Source organism: Anopheles coluzzii, chromosome 3 (genome assembly GCF_943734685.1).
Source record: "Anopheles coluzzii chromosome 3, AcolN3, whole genome shotgun sequence".
Lineage (NCBI taxonomy): Eukaryota > Metazoa > Arthropoda > Insecta > Diptera > Culicidae > Anopheles > Anopheles coluzzii.
Genome location: NC_064671.1, coordinates 20,562,268 through 20,579,581, shown reverse-complemented (window position 1 = coordinate 20,579,581; position 17,314 = coordinate 20,562,268). Strand labels below are relative to the sequence as shown.

At 44.6% G+C, this 17,314-nt stretch overlaps 4 protein-coding genes across 4 annotated transcripts; 3 read left to right on the top strand and 1 right to left on the bottom strand.

Annotated features, from left to right (window-relative positions):
- Positions 1 to 1,024: 1,024 nt before the first annotated feature.
- LOC120957766 (uncharacterized) lies at positions 1,025 to 3,010 on the top strand. Its single transcript, XM_040380119.2, has 3 exons — positions 1,025 to 1,380; positions 1,466 to 1,547; positions 2,774 to 3,010. The coding sequence occupies exons 1-2, from the start codon at positions 1,102 to 1,104 to the stop codon at positions 1,544 to 1,546; spliced, it is 360 nt and encodes a 119-aa protein (XP_040236053.2). The 5' UTR covers positions 1,025 to 1,101; the 3' UTR covers position 1,547; positions 2,774 to 3,010.
- Positions 3,011 to 9,016: 6,006 nt separating this feature from the next.
- LOC120957447 (uncharacterized) lies at positions 9,017 to 10,322 on the top strand. The gene is made up of 2 exons (XM_040379660.2): positions 9,017 to 9,247; positions 9,310 to 10,322. The coding sequence occupies exons 1-2, from the start codon at positions 9,237 to 9,239 to the stop codon at positions 9,842 to 9,844; spliced, it is 546 nt and encodes a 181-aa protein (XP_040235594.2). The 5' UTR covers positions 9,017 to 9,236; the 3' UTR covers positions 9,845 to 10,322.
- Positions 10,323 to 10,460: 138 nt separating this feature from the next.
- On the bottom strand, positions 10,461 to 16,395 carry LOC120957446 (uncharacterized). The gene is made up of 5 exons (XM_049608620.1): positions 16,282 to 16,395; positions 13,173 to 13,288; positions 12,891 to 13,097; positions 11,139 to 12,823; positions 10,461 to 10,915 (listed from the first exon to the last, which is right to left on the bottom strand). The coding sequence occupies exons 1-4, from the start codon at positions 16,326 to 16,328 to the stop codon at positions 12,483 to 12,485; spliced, it is 711 nt and encodes a 236-aa protein (XP_049464577.1). The 5' UTR covers positions 16,329 to 16,395; the 3' UTR covers positions 10,461 to 10,915; positions 11,139 to 12,482.
- On the top strand, positions 13,234 to 16,944 carry LOC120957444 (uncharacterized). Its single transcript, XM_040379658.2, has 3 exons — positions 13,234 to 13,338; positions 13,406 to 14,727; positions 15,789 to 16,944. The coding sequence occupies exons 2-3, from the start codon at positions 13,773 to 13,775 to the stop codon at positions 16,148 to 16,150; spliced, it is 1,317 nt and encodes a 438-aa protein (XP_040235592.2). The 5' UTR covers positions 13,234 to 13,338; positions 13,406 to 13,772; the 3' UTR covers positions 16,151 to 16,944.
- The last annotated feature ends 370 nt before the right edge of the window (positions 16,945 to 17,314 follow it).

Below are 17,314 nucleotides of genomic sequence, written 5' to 3'. Positions count from 1 at the left end.
ATTTAGTTGGTATTGGAACCAGAGTAACAGCGACCCTGAGAGCCTGATAATATTGTAATTCATTATAAGATCATCATAAACATTTGAAGTTAATTAGTTAGCTTGATGTAACGTCATCAATAACGTTATTTGCGACGCAATGCGTACAGCCAACTGAAATATTTGAAAATCCCTGAGCTAGAGCATTCCAAAAGCAGTTGATAGAAGCTCAATTTGAACAATCATGGTTTACATAGTGCCTTCAGTAAGACTTTCACAACAAAGCCTTAAAGAGACTTTACATTGCTGTGAGTTGAGGAAAATTATACATTTTCCAATAGTTTTGCCTTTCTTCTCATCATGTTATAAACATTGTACGAGCTTTGTATTAATATTATTATTGTTGAATTTTTTTCAATTCGTTGGATTGGATTAAACTTGATTCCTGGAGTATTGACAGTTAATGGCACATACAGAAATTAAATCAAAATGTAACAATACAACTTTAAATGAAAATCATAACAAAAAGCCACATTTGTCTCATTCAGTCACTATCAATGATGCTTGCATCGATTAACATCAGCTATATCTGTACAGGGATTTGGTGTAGTAAAAGGTGTAGATACTATAGTTTCGCTACTGTGTAATAGATGGCGCCACCAGAAAAAGCTTTCAGGAAAACTCCTCATTAGTAACAAAACTGATAACATTTTATTTTAAATGCGTTTCAATTGTACCTTCAATACATATACATGAACCATCATGTCCAACCTGTTTGCCAAAAAAAAAGGCAATTTTGATAGCAAAATCGTACCGAAAAATCCCCGAAATACGACATCCGAACACAAGATGCTAGCCTTCGCCGCGTGACCTTCCAAAGCGACCTAAATTTATTCCGGCTACAGGCAACACAATTCCCCAAAACACATTAGTGCTCCCTTGATAATACCAAAGAGAGCACGAACAGATCGCTTACTCTCGCTCTCTTTCTCTCTTTGCTCGGTCCGCTGGTCTGCTGGAGCGAGATTTGCAGCATCCCAAAATCAAAACGCTGATAAGCGTAGTACGTAAACAGTCTTTTTAATCGAACCACTACAAGCTACTTCCACTATACCATCGATCATGAAGAACTCAACACGTACGGCAGTGTGGCTGTGCCTTGCACTGCTCGCGATCACCACTGCACCGTCGCCCGTTTTATCCGACGAAGGTGACGAGCAGGAGCAGGAAGCGCACACAACGCAGGAAGCGCAGGTGGCGCAGGAAGAGCAAGCTACCGCACCAACCCCGGAAGCCAATGGGGAAGAAGGTGTAGGTGAAGGTGAAGCAACCGATACGGATGGGGAAGAAGCCGCCGAAACGGACGGAGCGAACCCGGGCGGAATGTTCGTGATGCAGCCGGTGAGTGTAATGTTGAGCGTGTTAGAGTCTGCGGTTATGCGTTGCGATGCTTAAATTTCGCCATGTCCATGTGTCCCATCCACAGATCAACATACTGCTCGCACCGACCGCCTGTAAGCCGGGCTATCGTGTCGATCATAAGGGCAAGTGTCGGCCCACACTGTGAGGTGAGTAAGCACCGGCCAGAACATCGGTCACCGGGTGGTAGTCCTTTATGTGGAGATTTTCCACTCGGGAAGTTTGGGATCTGTTGCCCGGGAAAAGATGATCGTCGTTAAAGGAATTAAGCGTCCACAGCCAGTTCGTCTAGCAAGATTGATGTGAAGTGCCACCACAATTGATGGGTCTTGCGCTTTCTTGATTGATCGTGACGTTTAGTACGGCACGGCTACGACTACGTGACTCCCTTGACCTTTTTTTGAGCCGGCTTTTGATCACGCATTGAGATGTGTGACTGCCGTTACTGGTTACTGGGCCACTGGTCTCAAGTGTAGTCAACGACGCACACCTGCTTGACGGTGAGGGTTAATATTTGCCCTACAGCGTGGATCGTTGTATCGGGTTCTGATATCAACAGCTCCGGAAGTAGGTAAACTCACCGATGAACTTCCCCACACGCGTCACCCGGACTTACCGGTGCAAGCAACTTGCCAACTAGTTCAAGAGCGTAAAAATGTTTGTTTTCCCCCGGATCCTCCCATCACATCTCATCAGGTTGATACACATTCGTCTGACATGATATCGATCTTTGCCTATATCAATACTGCAAAGGTACACAGATAGGGTAATGGAATACAGCACGGCAAGACCGGACTGGTCAAGTGGCCGGCGACTGACACTGAGCGCCGCATCATGTTCATCCCCAGTCAAAAGGGGACTGCGCGAATGCAATGGTTTTTGTATTTCTGCAAGTAGTGAATCCGCGGCTGCTGGCGAATGATAAGATAAAACTGCGCCACTTGAGAGTGAGAGTTCGTGCGAGAAGGAAGTGCGCGGTTTTTGCATCTTTGCTGTGGGACTTCTCCGATCGAGAGTGCTAGTTGTACTAGAGCTTAGGGCTTTAGATACACGTTTATCAACGTGACGCGGTTGGTATAGATGCTTGATCTAGTAGCAATGGGTACTACCCTGAGGTGGATTTGTGTGATAGGATTGGTGGTTTGCGTGAGTGCCGGTGTTGTGGTCGATTATTATGAGGATGAGGGAAGTGCAAACGGACCGCCGACAACTTCGATCGTACCACAACTGATAATTGGAATGGTACGAATGATCGTTCTCGGGAATGTTGTCATATATGATCAGTGATGCAATATCAATACAATAACACCAATATAGCAACCGTACTGAAAAGGCTTGATTGTAACTTATACGACCTATGTTTACTTTTCTACAGCGAGCATTGTTTGACGCTCCGATCGTGTGCCCGGATGGAACCGTACTGGATCACAAGGGTGTATGCCGACGACCGATGGGGAGATGAAGTTCAAATTTACAGTTCCCTAAATCAACCCAACAATTTATCCCAAAGTCGATCTTCACAATCACTATGAATATATTCTAAATGTTTGTTTAACTACAACACCTTACGCCAAAGTGATGCAATAAAGCTTAACCTACTATCATCAATTGATCATACCCGCGTTCGCATCTTCAGTTCAATGCCAACTTCGATGACTAATGTGTGTAAAGTGGCAACTATGGATAGTTTTGTTGTTGGTGTTGGTTTCTTTCATTCAATCGCTGTAATCTCTGTTCCCCCACTGAAGTTCTCAATGGATTACGATTGATCGTGTAATCTCGTGCTCGTAAAACCGTAATCTTTATTCGATTCTTCACAGTCGTGCACACACACACACACACGAAGCATTCGCCACATTCCAGCGGTGCAATTTATCGCACTGCAAGTGTCGGGCGTAAATTCCAATTCCGATTTCCGGTATCATGGTCAATCGTGGGAATGACGTTGCTCTTGAGAATGCTTATATTGGAGTAGGTTTATCTATCTCATCTTGGTGTGTAGGCTATTCATTAAACAGTGTTCTGTGCTGCAAAATTATGGTACTGTTTTGAAAAGAATTTAAGATATTTCTATCAATTACACATCTTAAGCAACACCACTTGCTTACCACTCCAGTAAGAAATAAAAGTCTGAAAATCGTTGTTTTTTTTTTCGTGGAATACATAGTTCTTCTAATTAGATTTGGCGCTTTAAATTGCCCATACGTTTGATTGGTAAAAATACAGATTTATACGTGTTTTTTAATGTTTTCAACTATGAACAGGGGCACATAATGCACTCAGAAGATCGGGGCAAAAGACACCAGTGAGTGCAGTGCAAACTAGAATGAATTGAATTAATCAATTTTCATTAACTGGTGCCTATTACCCAATGAGCCCTTTTAGCTGGCCTTTGATACAGTGGCACTGCTTTGAGTTGGTATAAACCCATGAAGCTGCTAACATCTCGCAGCTCATTCAGTGCAATTTAAGCACGTAACGGGATTTTACACTGCAATGAGTGCAATGGAATTATGTTATGTTACTTTTTTGTACGGTTTTGTTGGGCCTCGTGCGCCAAAAGTCAACCGATGGACAATAATGAACCATCTAATACTCAAGATCTAGTGTTATTGACTATTGTATCGTGGGGGGAATGTGATATTCCCTTATTGGTTATCTAGCTATATATATACAAACTTCACACATATTTAGAAACTGCTTACACCGAGGATAGTTTTGTAAGTCTGTTACACGAAACGACACCATCGCTCCCGTTCGTTGGCCTGGCGAGCGATCATTGCCCTGTCCTGCCGAACCGCTCTAACTAACACATTGGCATGCTGACGCTCGGACTGTCAGCGGTGAGTGACTGCAGTAACGCGTGATCGACACGCACAACTTCGCTAAAGATTGGTCAATTGGTAGGAAAAATCTTCCTTATGGATCTTTAAAATCATATATGAACAATAATGAACCAATTCCTAATTACTATTTCCAGGATAATGGCGTAGTTCGATTAACAAAGAACCTATAGGACAAAAGATTGATCATAGAGCAAAATGCAGAGGAGTTTAGCGTTCAGTGAGAAGCATCCAGTTTTGAAGAATAAATAGCAACTTAGTTTCACTATAAGTCAAATATATCGTTCAACTATCCAACGAAGTAGCTTTATTCAACTAGGTCGTCTCTACAACTTCCGCTTTGCACCAACTGAAATCCTTTTAACTTCAGATTTCTCATTAACTTTTTCGCAGTATTTACTAAGCGGTGCGGTTTATCGTGTGGGTTTTTTATATATATAAAAGAAAGGGAAAAAGGAAAATTCTTTCTTATGCTGGTTTAACTTATCCAATTCTCCGATTAGGATCAAATATCATATATATCGTTGATTTAAAAGTATCGTGCAATGGCGCAAGCAATCCTATAGCTTGAAATTATTTGAACATGATTTTTGATTGCTTCCTTCGCTAGTAACACAAATCGTCAAGTAAAAAGTCAATCGTCTCATGTACTGCATTTGTTACATCCCAGAATAACTACAACGCATGAAACTAAACATCTTTTTTCAAAATAAAAATCCAGCCATGCCAATTGGAATAAACCATAAGGCTAAGCACTAACTACCAACTCGTACCTGATGTATAATTCAGTACGATTTGAGTGCGTATAGAGGTATTTTCAGTGAAGTGATCACAATGAAATTGGTTCTGTTGCTTTTCAGCATGTTTTTCTTGGCTGGCGTATCCTACAGTCAAATGGTAAAACAATCGTTACCCATCGGATCACTTAACACAAGTACAAAACAGACAATAATGACGAAAGGGGCAATGAACGACTTGTTTCAGCGAATATTTTTGCGATATTTTCGAGCGATATATTTGAAGAATAAATATTGACTCACTTTCACAAAACTACCTCCTGCGAGCGAAATACGAGGCTAATCGTTTCATATGCCGATCTGTTGTCACGTGTTAATTTTCTTCGTGCATCGCGTCAATTGTTACCTCATGGTGGCCACTATGAGATATTGGGATTATGTGATACTACTATTCTACAAAGTGGCTTCATTCAACTCGCTCACCTGTACAAAGTCTACATTTCGGAAACTAAGTCAAAGTCATATAATCCATTTGACTATATTAAGCGCTACTAACGGTTACAGAATTTGTTTTTATATTTCTGATACCTTACTCACCTCCGCACAGTAATCACCAAGCGTTATTGATCATTGAAGTATGCCGCTTTATAATGATTGAAAGTATACCGCTCAAGATCATCGATAAATCCTCCGGATCAATCAATCTGATATTTAGTGGTGAATTTGTGCATTTTTTCTCTCCTTGTTGTAAGCATAGCGTAAGCGTCGTAAATGAATGGAAGGTATGAGAGTAGTCAGCGAGAATAAAACATTTGTTTGCCTGATTGTTCTTATAATAATACATAGAATAAGTCTCACTCAGATATCACCTTTGAAGGTTTCCTTAGGCTTGGGAAGGCTTCAATAAATTGTACAATAAAACAAAGAAACCTTCATATAACGCTTCATATCATTTGATCTTGATTGTTTATTGCTTCTCTTCTGAGTAACATACAAATCTCATTCGTCTCATGTTCTGCATTCATTACACCCTGAGCGATTACAGTGAATAGAATTTCAACATCGTTTTTAAATGAAATGAGGCTAATATGTTTTGTAAATAAAATACATTACTTCGAGTTGGAATTATTGATTGCTGAAGAAGCTGCTGCTCCTCGAACAGTGTGATTTAAACGCGTAACGGGAATTCCAGTGAAGTGACCGAAATGAAATTGGTTCTCTTGCTTTTTAGTGTGGTTTTGTGGGCTAACGGGTCCTACAGCCAACCGATCATGTCTGACAGTTCCTCAAAGCTACCCAATCCGGAAAATCAGGTATTTTTGATAAAGCTAGGTAAATTGGTAAATAAATCGTTCCATTTCGAGTATTTTACGCATATACAAACAGAGAATAATGAAGTATTTACGAAAAACAAAATCATTTCAGAGAAAGGACATATTTCCACCAAGAGTATGCCCTCCGGGACATATGCCCGATCTAAATGGACAATGCAGACTGGTGATGCCCTGGGGAGATTCCATTCCATCCGCTCATGAATATGATCTTTTTTATCCACCAACGCTATGTCCTCCAGGACAAAAGCTCGATCGTCACGGAAAATGCAGACCGGTGATACCCGCGAGATCACCGATAAAGGATTGGCTCGATTGGCAAACATCAGCCAGTTAGGAAAATGGCACTTTAGTTCTCTCTATGGTCCATTTTTATCCCCGTTCAAACGGCTTAATTGTTAAAATTAAAACTACTAGAGCGCGTCACAAAGCGGTTGAAATGGTTCCGATTTTAGCTATTCATTTCCTAAAATAAAAGTATAAAACAAGCGATACAAACTGCTGGACTTGTGTCGTGATGATAAGATAAACCGCCTGTCGGACAATTGAAAACACGGCGATCATTGTCGTGTCGCGCACTCTTATCTGGAGGGCCATTGGGGCGTAGGAAACGACGTACTTTAATTGCAAACTACCCACCGAAAGAAGCTGTTGTCTTGCCGGTTGTTTCTCGAAAAATAAAGAGGGATTTCTGTATAGTTTTGAAACGGGTGTTTATCGAAAAGCAAGTGATCGCCATGAAATTGATTGTGTTGTTGTTTGGTGTGGTTTTGGTGGCGAGCGTTTCCTACGCATATCCCGTCGGATGTGAGGATGAACCAGAACAGCCACCCCCAGCAGTTCCTCTCGTTCGAGCCACGGTTATTGCGGAAGAGGTGAACAATTTACTTGATGTACAGGTAAGAGATTATGACGTGTTTAAGAGTTTAAAAGTTCGATAAAAATTCAAACGATGTACTGGAAATTGTGCTCATTTCAGAAAGCGAACGTGATTGATCCACCGAAAGTATGCCCCGACGGACAGATGCTCGACCATCAAGGAAAATGTAGACCGATTATGGGTTAGTGTGATCGGAACCATAGTTTGAGTATGGTTTCTTAAAGCTTATTGTATCTTGAGCTGGTATTTAAACGCTTATCGTTTCGGGCATTTCAAGGAAGCGCCCAGTTTCAATGTGTAAAAAGTGATATTTCATTAAAATATATCAATACACGAATGCAACAAATCCATTGGACCATTTATTTGCCGGGTAGGGTTACATTAGAAAATATTAGCTATCTTTTTGCACTTTCCTCTACCGTCGGTAGCTTCCCCTGGCCGGCATGCAGCCGGAGCATCGATCACTGCAAACCGGTTCGGATCAACTGCGGGATGTTTGGTTTCGTTGTCCGATTCGGATTCTTCACGCTCCGCCGACAAATCCTCGACTGCAATCATACCGCTTGGCAGTGGCGCCCTCGGATCGAGTTTGTATAAATACGAACTCAGCTGATACACTACGGGGTGATTGTAGTAATGTAGCTGCTGTGGAAGCTGCAGTTCCGTGGGCAGTTGTACCGGAAGATAAGCACTTTCCGCGAAATTAGATATCACCACCGAGCAGCACGTTGCGATCGTTAAGTATGGGATCATCATCTTTACTGTAACAATTTTATGAGCACAATGCCCTACGACAACGACAATTCAATGGAGAGTAACTGAACGTGCGTCCGGTTCAGGTGGTCTGTTTTATAGGCAAGATGAGATGATCTGAAGAGATTTGTGTGATCATTCATTATTGGCAAACGAGAAGAGCATCATTACCCACCCCACCACAATTCTTTGAGCGTTTCGATCGAAATCTTAGCAAATGTTTGCTCAGCAAACAGTCCACATATCGTTTCGTGGAAGCATCAACATTTTGGAGAGCAGCACTGAAGGTCAGTAATGGATCATGCATGACTTTATTCCATTCATGATACAGTTTTGCAAGTAGCTTTGCAAAATTTTCATAATTTACAACAAAAAAAAAAATCAATCGTTTTAATATGTATAATTCAGGATTTCACTAAAATGGTTGCGAAAACATAAACACTATTTGCCACATAAAATAAAACTAAACTTTTTGAATATGCTTTGAAACATAGATTATTTTTATTACATGTGAAGGAGTCTAGTATAGAATTGAAAAAATATGAAAAGGTAAAATTGTTCCTCATTTCATGCCGAGCTAATCGTACAACTTATTCTCTCATTTAATGTGATAAATTTGTCATCAACGCATAGGTTACTTCAGGCTTTAATTATTTCTGTAAAATTTAACAGAGTATGTTAGGGATAAAGCAATTCACTACTAAAGAGGCGAATAAGGGCGCTAAGAGGTCTAAAACCTCTTTAAACAGTTAAATAGCAATAACCAATTCACTAGGATGAAATTCTTTGCAGATCAACATTATCAACATTATAGGGCCGAACATATGTCAAAAATATTCCGTTATAATATAATACATACAAAACGATATTTTAGAAATAGCCGTCAAATTCATAGGATCCGCTTTGAAAAATCAGTTTTCAACATTTTGTTCAACTCAAACAACAATTTTACTGATTTTAAATTTAACGGCTCATTTAAAACTTCACGGTGTATCTTGATTAAAACTTGTTTAGTAAAATTTTCTTGCACGCCCTTTTCATCGAACATCGTTTGATCGATTATTTCTGCAATTTGACATTTGTTGGTCCCGCTAATAACCAAAACAGAAGACAAAACAAAACAAATACGAAAATTTACATTTTGTCGGTCTTTTGCTCTTTCCGTCGGGGAAAAAGTTGCTGTGATTCATTTAGAAAGCTAGCAAATGATTCAAACGATTTATAATCAGTGCCAGTGTTTGCTGTGAAACAATTTCCTTCCCGCGATCTATCGAATGAGCAGTGTGATAAAGCAATGGCGGAAAGGTATGATTTGCTGACGGAGATTGTCGTGCCTATATGAGCTGAATTGATTGTTTTGGTTTTAGCGCTACCATTCTGAGCAACCCAGTAGATGAACAAGCCCAGCGAGACCTTGCTTCGTCCGAACAAGATGCCCAAAGCGTAACATCGGAAGAATCTCCCTACGACACAGACTACCGAAGCTATCGCTATGGATACCGCCCGTCGTACAATTCCGATGACGAGCCGGAAGATGACGATGAGGGCGAGGAAGACCCGTACCAGGAGCTGTTTATGAATGCGTACCGCTCTGCACCGCAATCGTCGGACGAAGAGGAGGAAACGACCGGCGAGGGATGCCTGAGCAAAGTGTGCAATCCGGACGCAAAGCCACTCTCCCTGATGGAGGATTGGGATCTGTGGGATTACATGGACGAAAGTGAACTGAAGGAACGGTTAAAGGACCATCCACGGCTGCTGGAAGAGATTACCCGCAAACGAAAGCGGCGCATGCTGGAGGAGGAGGACGGTGCGACGGCTCGCGAAGACGACGAGCTGTGCGATGTGATGAACCGGGCCATTAAGTGTGTCCGTACGGAAACTCCGAGTTTGACCAGCTAAAACAGTTGGCATAATTTTTGTGTAAAAAATATGCCTTTCTTTTAACTGCTTCCAGCAAACAGTTTACATTGCTTTTTTCGCATCTTAAGCTGTGTTACTTTTATGTGGATTATTTTCATATTGAGTTTAAACGTCGTGTACGACGATATAGAATTTAACGAATTTCCTCTCATGGGTGTAAAATTCGAAAAGGATTGAATAACTTGCAAAGGAACAAATCGTATCAAGTGATTAGAACGTCTAAGAACTGCTTAGTGCCTAGCGGCAATAGTGATGTGAAATACTTCTCAAACGAATTTATCAGTCATTATGTACTCGCGGAGAGGAAGAGAGTACTTTAAGATTGTTGGCTAAAGTATAGTTTTAAAGGTATTTAATACGAATAGAATCGTAAAGAATATATTCGTCAACTTCAAAAAAATTAAAGCAATGGAATGGAATATTGCGTTGAAATAAATCGACTTATTTAAACAAGTAATTTGGATTAAAACGAGTCAAGGGAGCCTTTTCTCAATATTACTTTCATTTTGATAGATAAACTATGATTTAAAATAGCTTTAAACCAATTAAATTGTTTAAGTTTGTATTGCTGCAGAAAATGCAATTACTCACACTGTTCAGGTTACATCTGTATATTCGATTTTATTACGTGTAAATACTTAACCCTACCACTATTAGCTACTATTTACTGCCGATAGAGAAAAAAAAACAATAACAATGGAAAACCACACACACTCCGAATCAGCATTTCATCGAATTAAAACAATTGATAAGCGCCAACACGTGTTGACTGGTTTGAAACGTTCCACTGTGCAAACCGCATTCCCGCATTCGACCGTAACCCACTTCCTCAATGAGAAAACTGCATTCAGTTGCAGTGGTCCTTTGTGTAATTCAATTGATACTGATACAAGTTGATAGCAAACAAACAGATAGCACGGAAAGGAATTTTATCGACTACGGTGTCCGCTCACAGCCTTATCGTGCGTCCGGCGGCACTGTGGAGCCTTCGGAAACGGCTCCATTGGTCGGTTGATTAACGATCACAATCGGTGGGCCCACTTCAGCCGTCTAAAATGGGGAAATGATAAGACGATAATACACATTAGCGGGTGTTTCAGTAGTGGCAATGAAGTGCAGTCACTGTTGTGTGAATATGTGATGTACAATGTGAGTGACTTCCGTTAGGTATGAGTTAAATGCTTAGACACAAGAAGAAATTCACAAAACAAACCACAAAACCGTTTCATTCGATTTTAAAAACACGTTTTTAAAACACACTCCAAAACCCCACCTGACTCGTGCTGAAGCTTTCGTTGTACGATTTGCCAAAGTTGGCATCGTCGATATCGTAACCTTCGCGGTTTCCACAGCACAAACACATGGTGGGGTCGCTCGTTTCGTTTCGCGGCTTTGATTTGATCCGGGACCGCCCGTTAAGAAAACTCCGCTCGGGGCCGAGGACGGTTCAGGTGCAACTGAGCGATCGCCGATAGTAGCGGGAACTTCAAATATACAGCCACAATACAGCCACCATACGATAGGTGGCACACGTATACATCCCTCAAGCATGTGCGCGAAAGCCTGCCCCCTCCCCCCGCTTCCACAAACCCTTTCGGCTGCTCCGTCTGTCGCGGACGAAAAAAGGATGACTAAAACTGCGACTTTCCAGCCGATAGGCAGGAACAACTACTCCCCTGTGAACAGACTGTGATTGTGACTGAAGCATTTGGGCTGGGGTTTTCGTTTTTGTTGTTTTGTTTTGCTGCTCCCCATGTGCTTTAGTCACACACCGTTTTGCTATCCATGCGTAGCAAATATTTCTAGCAACCAACATGCATGCACCCAATCCCAAACCACCACACGCTTCGCCAGGTTTCATAACCGATAAAGACACGAACAGGGAAGAAGACACAAGGGTTGTGCGGTGCATTTGCGGCGGGCCGGATTCTTATCGGTCACCACCGGTAGAACTCTTCACCGGCGTTGGTGTTGGTGAGGCAAACGAGAACGCTGCTTCCGACGAGAAACAACACGTTTGTTCAAACAAGAGGGAAGTAACAAAAAAGTCTCCAGCACAAACATATAACGTCTGTTATGCTCAGATTGAGGATTTGCCGAGTGAGTATGCAGTTTGCTCTACTGCAGAGACTGGGAAAGGAGGCATTACTCATCACTGTTTTGTGATTAATTTAAATCTTCACGGTGATTCACATTCCAACCGGAGCTAGATAAACATCTTTCTGGTGGGACACTAAAAGAATAGAAAGGAAAGGAAGCATTGCTTATCGCGATGACTAAAAGTGAACCCATTTTATAGCGCGCAATCAGTGGTGCTATCTAATCTATCACTATCAGGGACTTTGTGGCCTCGAAAGCGAGAGAAAATAAAAAAGTGTTTGCTATCGAAAGATTTGTACCGGTTGATAGCTAATTAAATCTGTACAATAGATACGCACTTCAAACGATATCTGATAACGACAAGGCCACCCTTAACCGCTGCAAGACACGTCGCGTCGTCTTGTTCTGTTTACATGTATGTGGTAATGATCGACGCAAGTAACGAGCATACTAGCAAAAACGGTCACCATATGGCGGGTTGTTTTTATCATTCCAGTCCCCACGAAACGTTCTACCTTCAGTTCGATTCCCTATACGCAGCACAAGCCTGCTGTAGCTGTTCCGACAGTGCGGACGGATCGTCCAACAGCTGTGCTAGCAGAAACAGCTCCAACAGCGTCATCGATTTCGCCTGCATGTTGGTGCGCAGATCGGGGCCGAGGAATATTTTCGGCACCACCAGGTACGGTGTGATGACGGCGTGCACTTCCGTCGGCCGCAGGTAGCCGTACAGGGTGTAGCGGCGCATCAGCTGCAGATAGCGCTTGGCAAAGTGAAGGCGCGTATCGTCGTACTCTTCGTGCAGCAGGTTCAGCACGTCGAGTGCGATCAGCCGCTTCGGTACGCCGGCCACATCTCCTGAAAGAGTTTGGTGCAGTTTGGTAAATGGCTTTGTGACTGGTAAGATGGCTTCAACTCAACCTACCCAGCACGACATCGACACAACGCTGAGGAAGCACTTGCACCTGATACAGGGAAAGGAACTGATGGAAAGCCATCGCACATTCCCGCGGTGCATGGGCCGAGCGCAGGTAATCCAGCAACAGTGGACAGCCAGCTTTCAGCTTGTCGAATATTCTTTTCACGTGCGTTACGCTACCGCCGGTCACGAACAGCCCGTAAACGCCAATGTCTGGAAAAAGGGGGAAGAAGCGTCATGCAGTGGAATGTTTTTTTTTACACAGCCTGTCGGTACGAGCCGCCTCACGTTGCTCCAGATAATCGATGCAGGCCAGCAGGGCACGGTACTGCTGCTGGGTGATCTTCTGACTTCCGCTGACTTCCAGCACCGAGTTACGGCGCCTCCGGCCAAACACGATCGCGCTTGAACGACAAACACAGCGAAAAGCGGGTACATTAGATAAGCAAACGGGGTGTGTGTTTATGTGCCTAAAACGGATTGGATTATTTAACAACAACTGCAACTCTCTTTACTTTTAGGCCGCATTTTTAGACGCGCAAACTGGGGTCGCCCGCTATGTATCACGTTACGCGGTGGGCTTGCAGCGAGCTTAGAGGTCACCCGTAAACAGAAATGCAAAACAAACCGTTCTGGTGACCGTGAGGAGGGAGGTCTTGCTTGGGGTTTCAAAGAATCTGGCCAGCTCTCCCCACTGCCGAGCGCTTTGTTTACAGAGCTGCTGGCAAAGTCACGGTCACGGCCATGAGCCCACGGTGGGTCCAGCTCACTCTGGAGGAGCGTACGGGAAAGCTATATAAAACCGGGTGGCGCCAACAGGTGCCTGGTTTAATTAGCGCACGATCGAGCGCCAGCTTGATCCAGTGAACTTTCGGGGTGTGAAGGGTGATGAGCATAATGTGCACGATAGTGTCCGTCGTTTTGGCCAGCACACTTCTGCTGGCATCGATCGCTTTCATAAGCGCAAGCAGTACGGCGGACGGTGGGCAGCACCAACCCGGGGACCAGCAGCTGGCAAACCATGACCCGAACGAACAGGGCGACATTTGGGAGCTCATATCGGCCGCATCCTTTCCACCGCAGAGCTCGGCCGACCGGATGCGACGCTACGATCGCTACCGGGGCAGGGCGCACTCGCACCGGGAAGAGGACGATCCGCTGCAGGCCGAAAACAGCCACGTGGTGGTGCAGGTTTACTCGGTCGATTCGGACGAGCAGCAGCTGGGGAACGAATCGTCACCAGCGTCGATCGGCACACCGATCCGCTCACTGAAGGTGGAGAACTACGCGACGCCCAAGGAGCAGATGGACGGCAAACCGACCGATCGGGTCGAGCGGAAGGTCTTTCCACCGGTGCGCAACGTGCAGGAAAAGCTGGACAAGGTGATCTCCTCCGTCGAGCAGCCGGAACAGCCGGAGGAACTGCTCTCGGAACGGTTCTTTATCGACGATGCCGCTACGAAGCAACAGAAGGGACCGAACGGTGGACGGTATGGCGGTGGCGGCAATCCATTTGATGGTCAAACGGATGTAGAGAGTTTCGAAAGGGAAATGGAACAGATGCCGCTGAAGCAGGGCAAATCGGCGTACGCCAACTCGGCACCCTTTTTCGACTACGGCGACCACACGAGCCAGCGGATGTTGGACGAGTTCTTTGCGCTGCGCAACCAGGACACGCTGGCGGCCCGCCGCTCCAACTACGACTGGGGCGAGGGACAGCTGCGGTCGCGCACGCTCGAGGACATCGAAGCCCAGGGCCGTCGGGTGGCGGCCGGGAGAAGGAAACCGTCCGGAGACTACCAGCGCGAGGAGGACATGAGCTACGATCGCTACGCAGACTATGGTGAGTAGGAAATGTGCTCTGGTCTAGCGATGGGAAAAATGAAGTTTTTATCGAAAGTGATTCTGGAAAGCTCCGAAGTTTTTTGGAATAGATTCCGGAGAGTAGGTCCGGAATCAGTTTCCAGAATCGATTTTGGAATCGGAATCGGCTTCGAAATTGGTTCCAGAATCGGAATTGAATCCGGAATCGGAATCGGCTCCGGAGTTGAAATCGGTTCCTAAAATGGTTCCGGAATCGAAATCGTCTCCGGAATCGGGATTGGCTCGGGAATCAGAATCGGCTACGAAACGGAGTCGGCATCTCCATAAGAATAGGCGTTAGGGTCCAATGATGCTAAGTATTGTTAGCTGCAAATAATCAAAATTTACTTGTAAACGATCCATTCTCATGGAGATTCCAGGACTGATTTCGCTTCTGAAACTTCTGATTTCAATTCAAGAACTGATTCTCATTCCGGAGCTGATTCCATTTCTGGAGTCAATACTGATTCCACTACCGGGGCTAGCTGCGATTCCCAGGTCAATTCCGATTTCGGAACCGATTCTGATCGCTGATATCGCTGATAGGTAACTTCGGAATTGGCTCTGGAATTGACTCGGTAATCGACTCCGGAATCGACTTCGGAATCGACTCCAGAATCAGCTCCGGAATCGATTCCGGAGTCATAATCGATTTCAGCATCGGAATCGGCTCCGGAATTGGCTCCAGAGTCAACTCCAGAATCGGCTCCGGAGTCAAATGAGGAATCGGCTCCTGAGCCAACTCCAGAATTGGCTCTGGAATCGGCTCCGGAATCGGCTCCGGAATCGGCTCTAGAATTGTCTCCGGAATTGGCTCCGGAGTCGATTCCAGCATCGGAATCAGCTCCGGGAACGGCTCCGGAATCGACTCTGCAATCGACTCCGAAATCGGCTCCGGAATCGGATTCGATTCCAGCATCGGAATCGTCTCCAGAATTGATTCCGAACACGGAATCGGAATCGCATAGGTCCGATGTCTAGCTCCCACCACTCCTCTGATCCATTACTAATGCTTCTCAACACCCCCCTTTTGCGTTACAGCTGCCTCCCAACAGCGTGCCGGTACGCAGAAGCTGGGCCGCAAGCAACGGGCGACACCGTCAACGCACGGCCAAACGCACGTCCTCAACAAGGTGCCGATCGTGGCGTTCGATGGTGATGGATCACTCGCACCCATGTCAGGCCAGCGCTCGCAGCAGTTCGAACGGTCCCGGTTCCACTACTCGCTCCCGTCGATGGTGTACAACCCGTACGCCGCCTGGGATCCGTACCATCTGAACATGTTGCGGTGGCCGCAGTGTGGCGCCTGCCAGCAGAACGCGCGCGCCCTCTGCACCAAGTGTGGGCTGTGTGCGGATTGCTGTGCGCACAGCAAGTGCACCTGCGGCTGCCTGAATGGCTAGTTTAGGAGTTGGTTCCGGTTTAGTTTTAGACTTCCGCCACACACTCACATACACACACAAAAACAAACAGCAACAAACACATCGAGGCACACTTTGAGACACGGGGAAAGCACAGCGTTTCGATACGTTACCACTTTCGCCGGTACTTGAAGTTGTCCTCCAGCCATTTCCAAAACATTGGAGCACAATTTGGAACAACGTGTTTTTTCTGCTTAACTTATTACACTTAATTTAAACACAATCATTTGGAAACGGAGCGTTGTTGTTGATTGCACCGCGACGACGGGCCACAAACACTATTTTGACAGACGATATGTTTTGGGGCAGGACGCGCACCAGCGACGGCTGCTTGGATCAAGAAAAGTGCGGAGGGTTCCCTTTTTTCCCTTTTGCAACACAACACAACACCCCAAAAAGGAACACCTCAGCAAGCCGTTCAGTCGCAGACGTGCTGTGGGTGGAAGTGCGCGGCTTTGATGCTGTAACTTAATCCGCGGTGCATTGTGCGTCGATGCGCAAGACACAACACGCAGCAGTTTTGTAATGTAGCGGGGGCGATATAACGTTACATACGGCAACTGCTGATGTTTAGGTTAAGCTTTCTTTTTATTCTTTTTCTTTTTTTAAATTCATTTCACGTGTGTTTTATTCCATCGAATGGCATGTAATGCGATATTCTTTTCCGTCCTGTTTGCCGTCGGTCCGCCTTGGTGCTAGGAAAGGCCGCAAAATTGGGTCAGCGTGGCTGGACCACCAGTTGCAATCAAAATAAATTATACCGTACATGCTAGCAACATCATTTTTTTCATTATTTGTATTAAAACATCATCAAACTCATTAATACACCGAAACTAATATACAATCACGTCCCGGGGGTTGGATGAAAGCATGTTTCAACCTTCCCTCACCGCCATTTGTTTTTTTCCTTCTTTGCCTTCTTCCTCAACTGTCGATTAATGCATAAAACGAGGAACTGAAATTGGCTCTGTTTGTTGCTAAATGGCGCTGACCGAAGCACTTATTTGTTGCACAAAAAAAAGAGCACTTCCAACGATCCATCCACCGATTTGATTGCTCATCGTGTCCGTCCATTTCATTTTCCATCGAACCGGTGAACCGGTAGTCGTCGCTCGTCCGTCCTCGAGCGTGTTGAGTGTGTGCGGG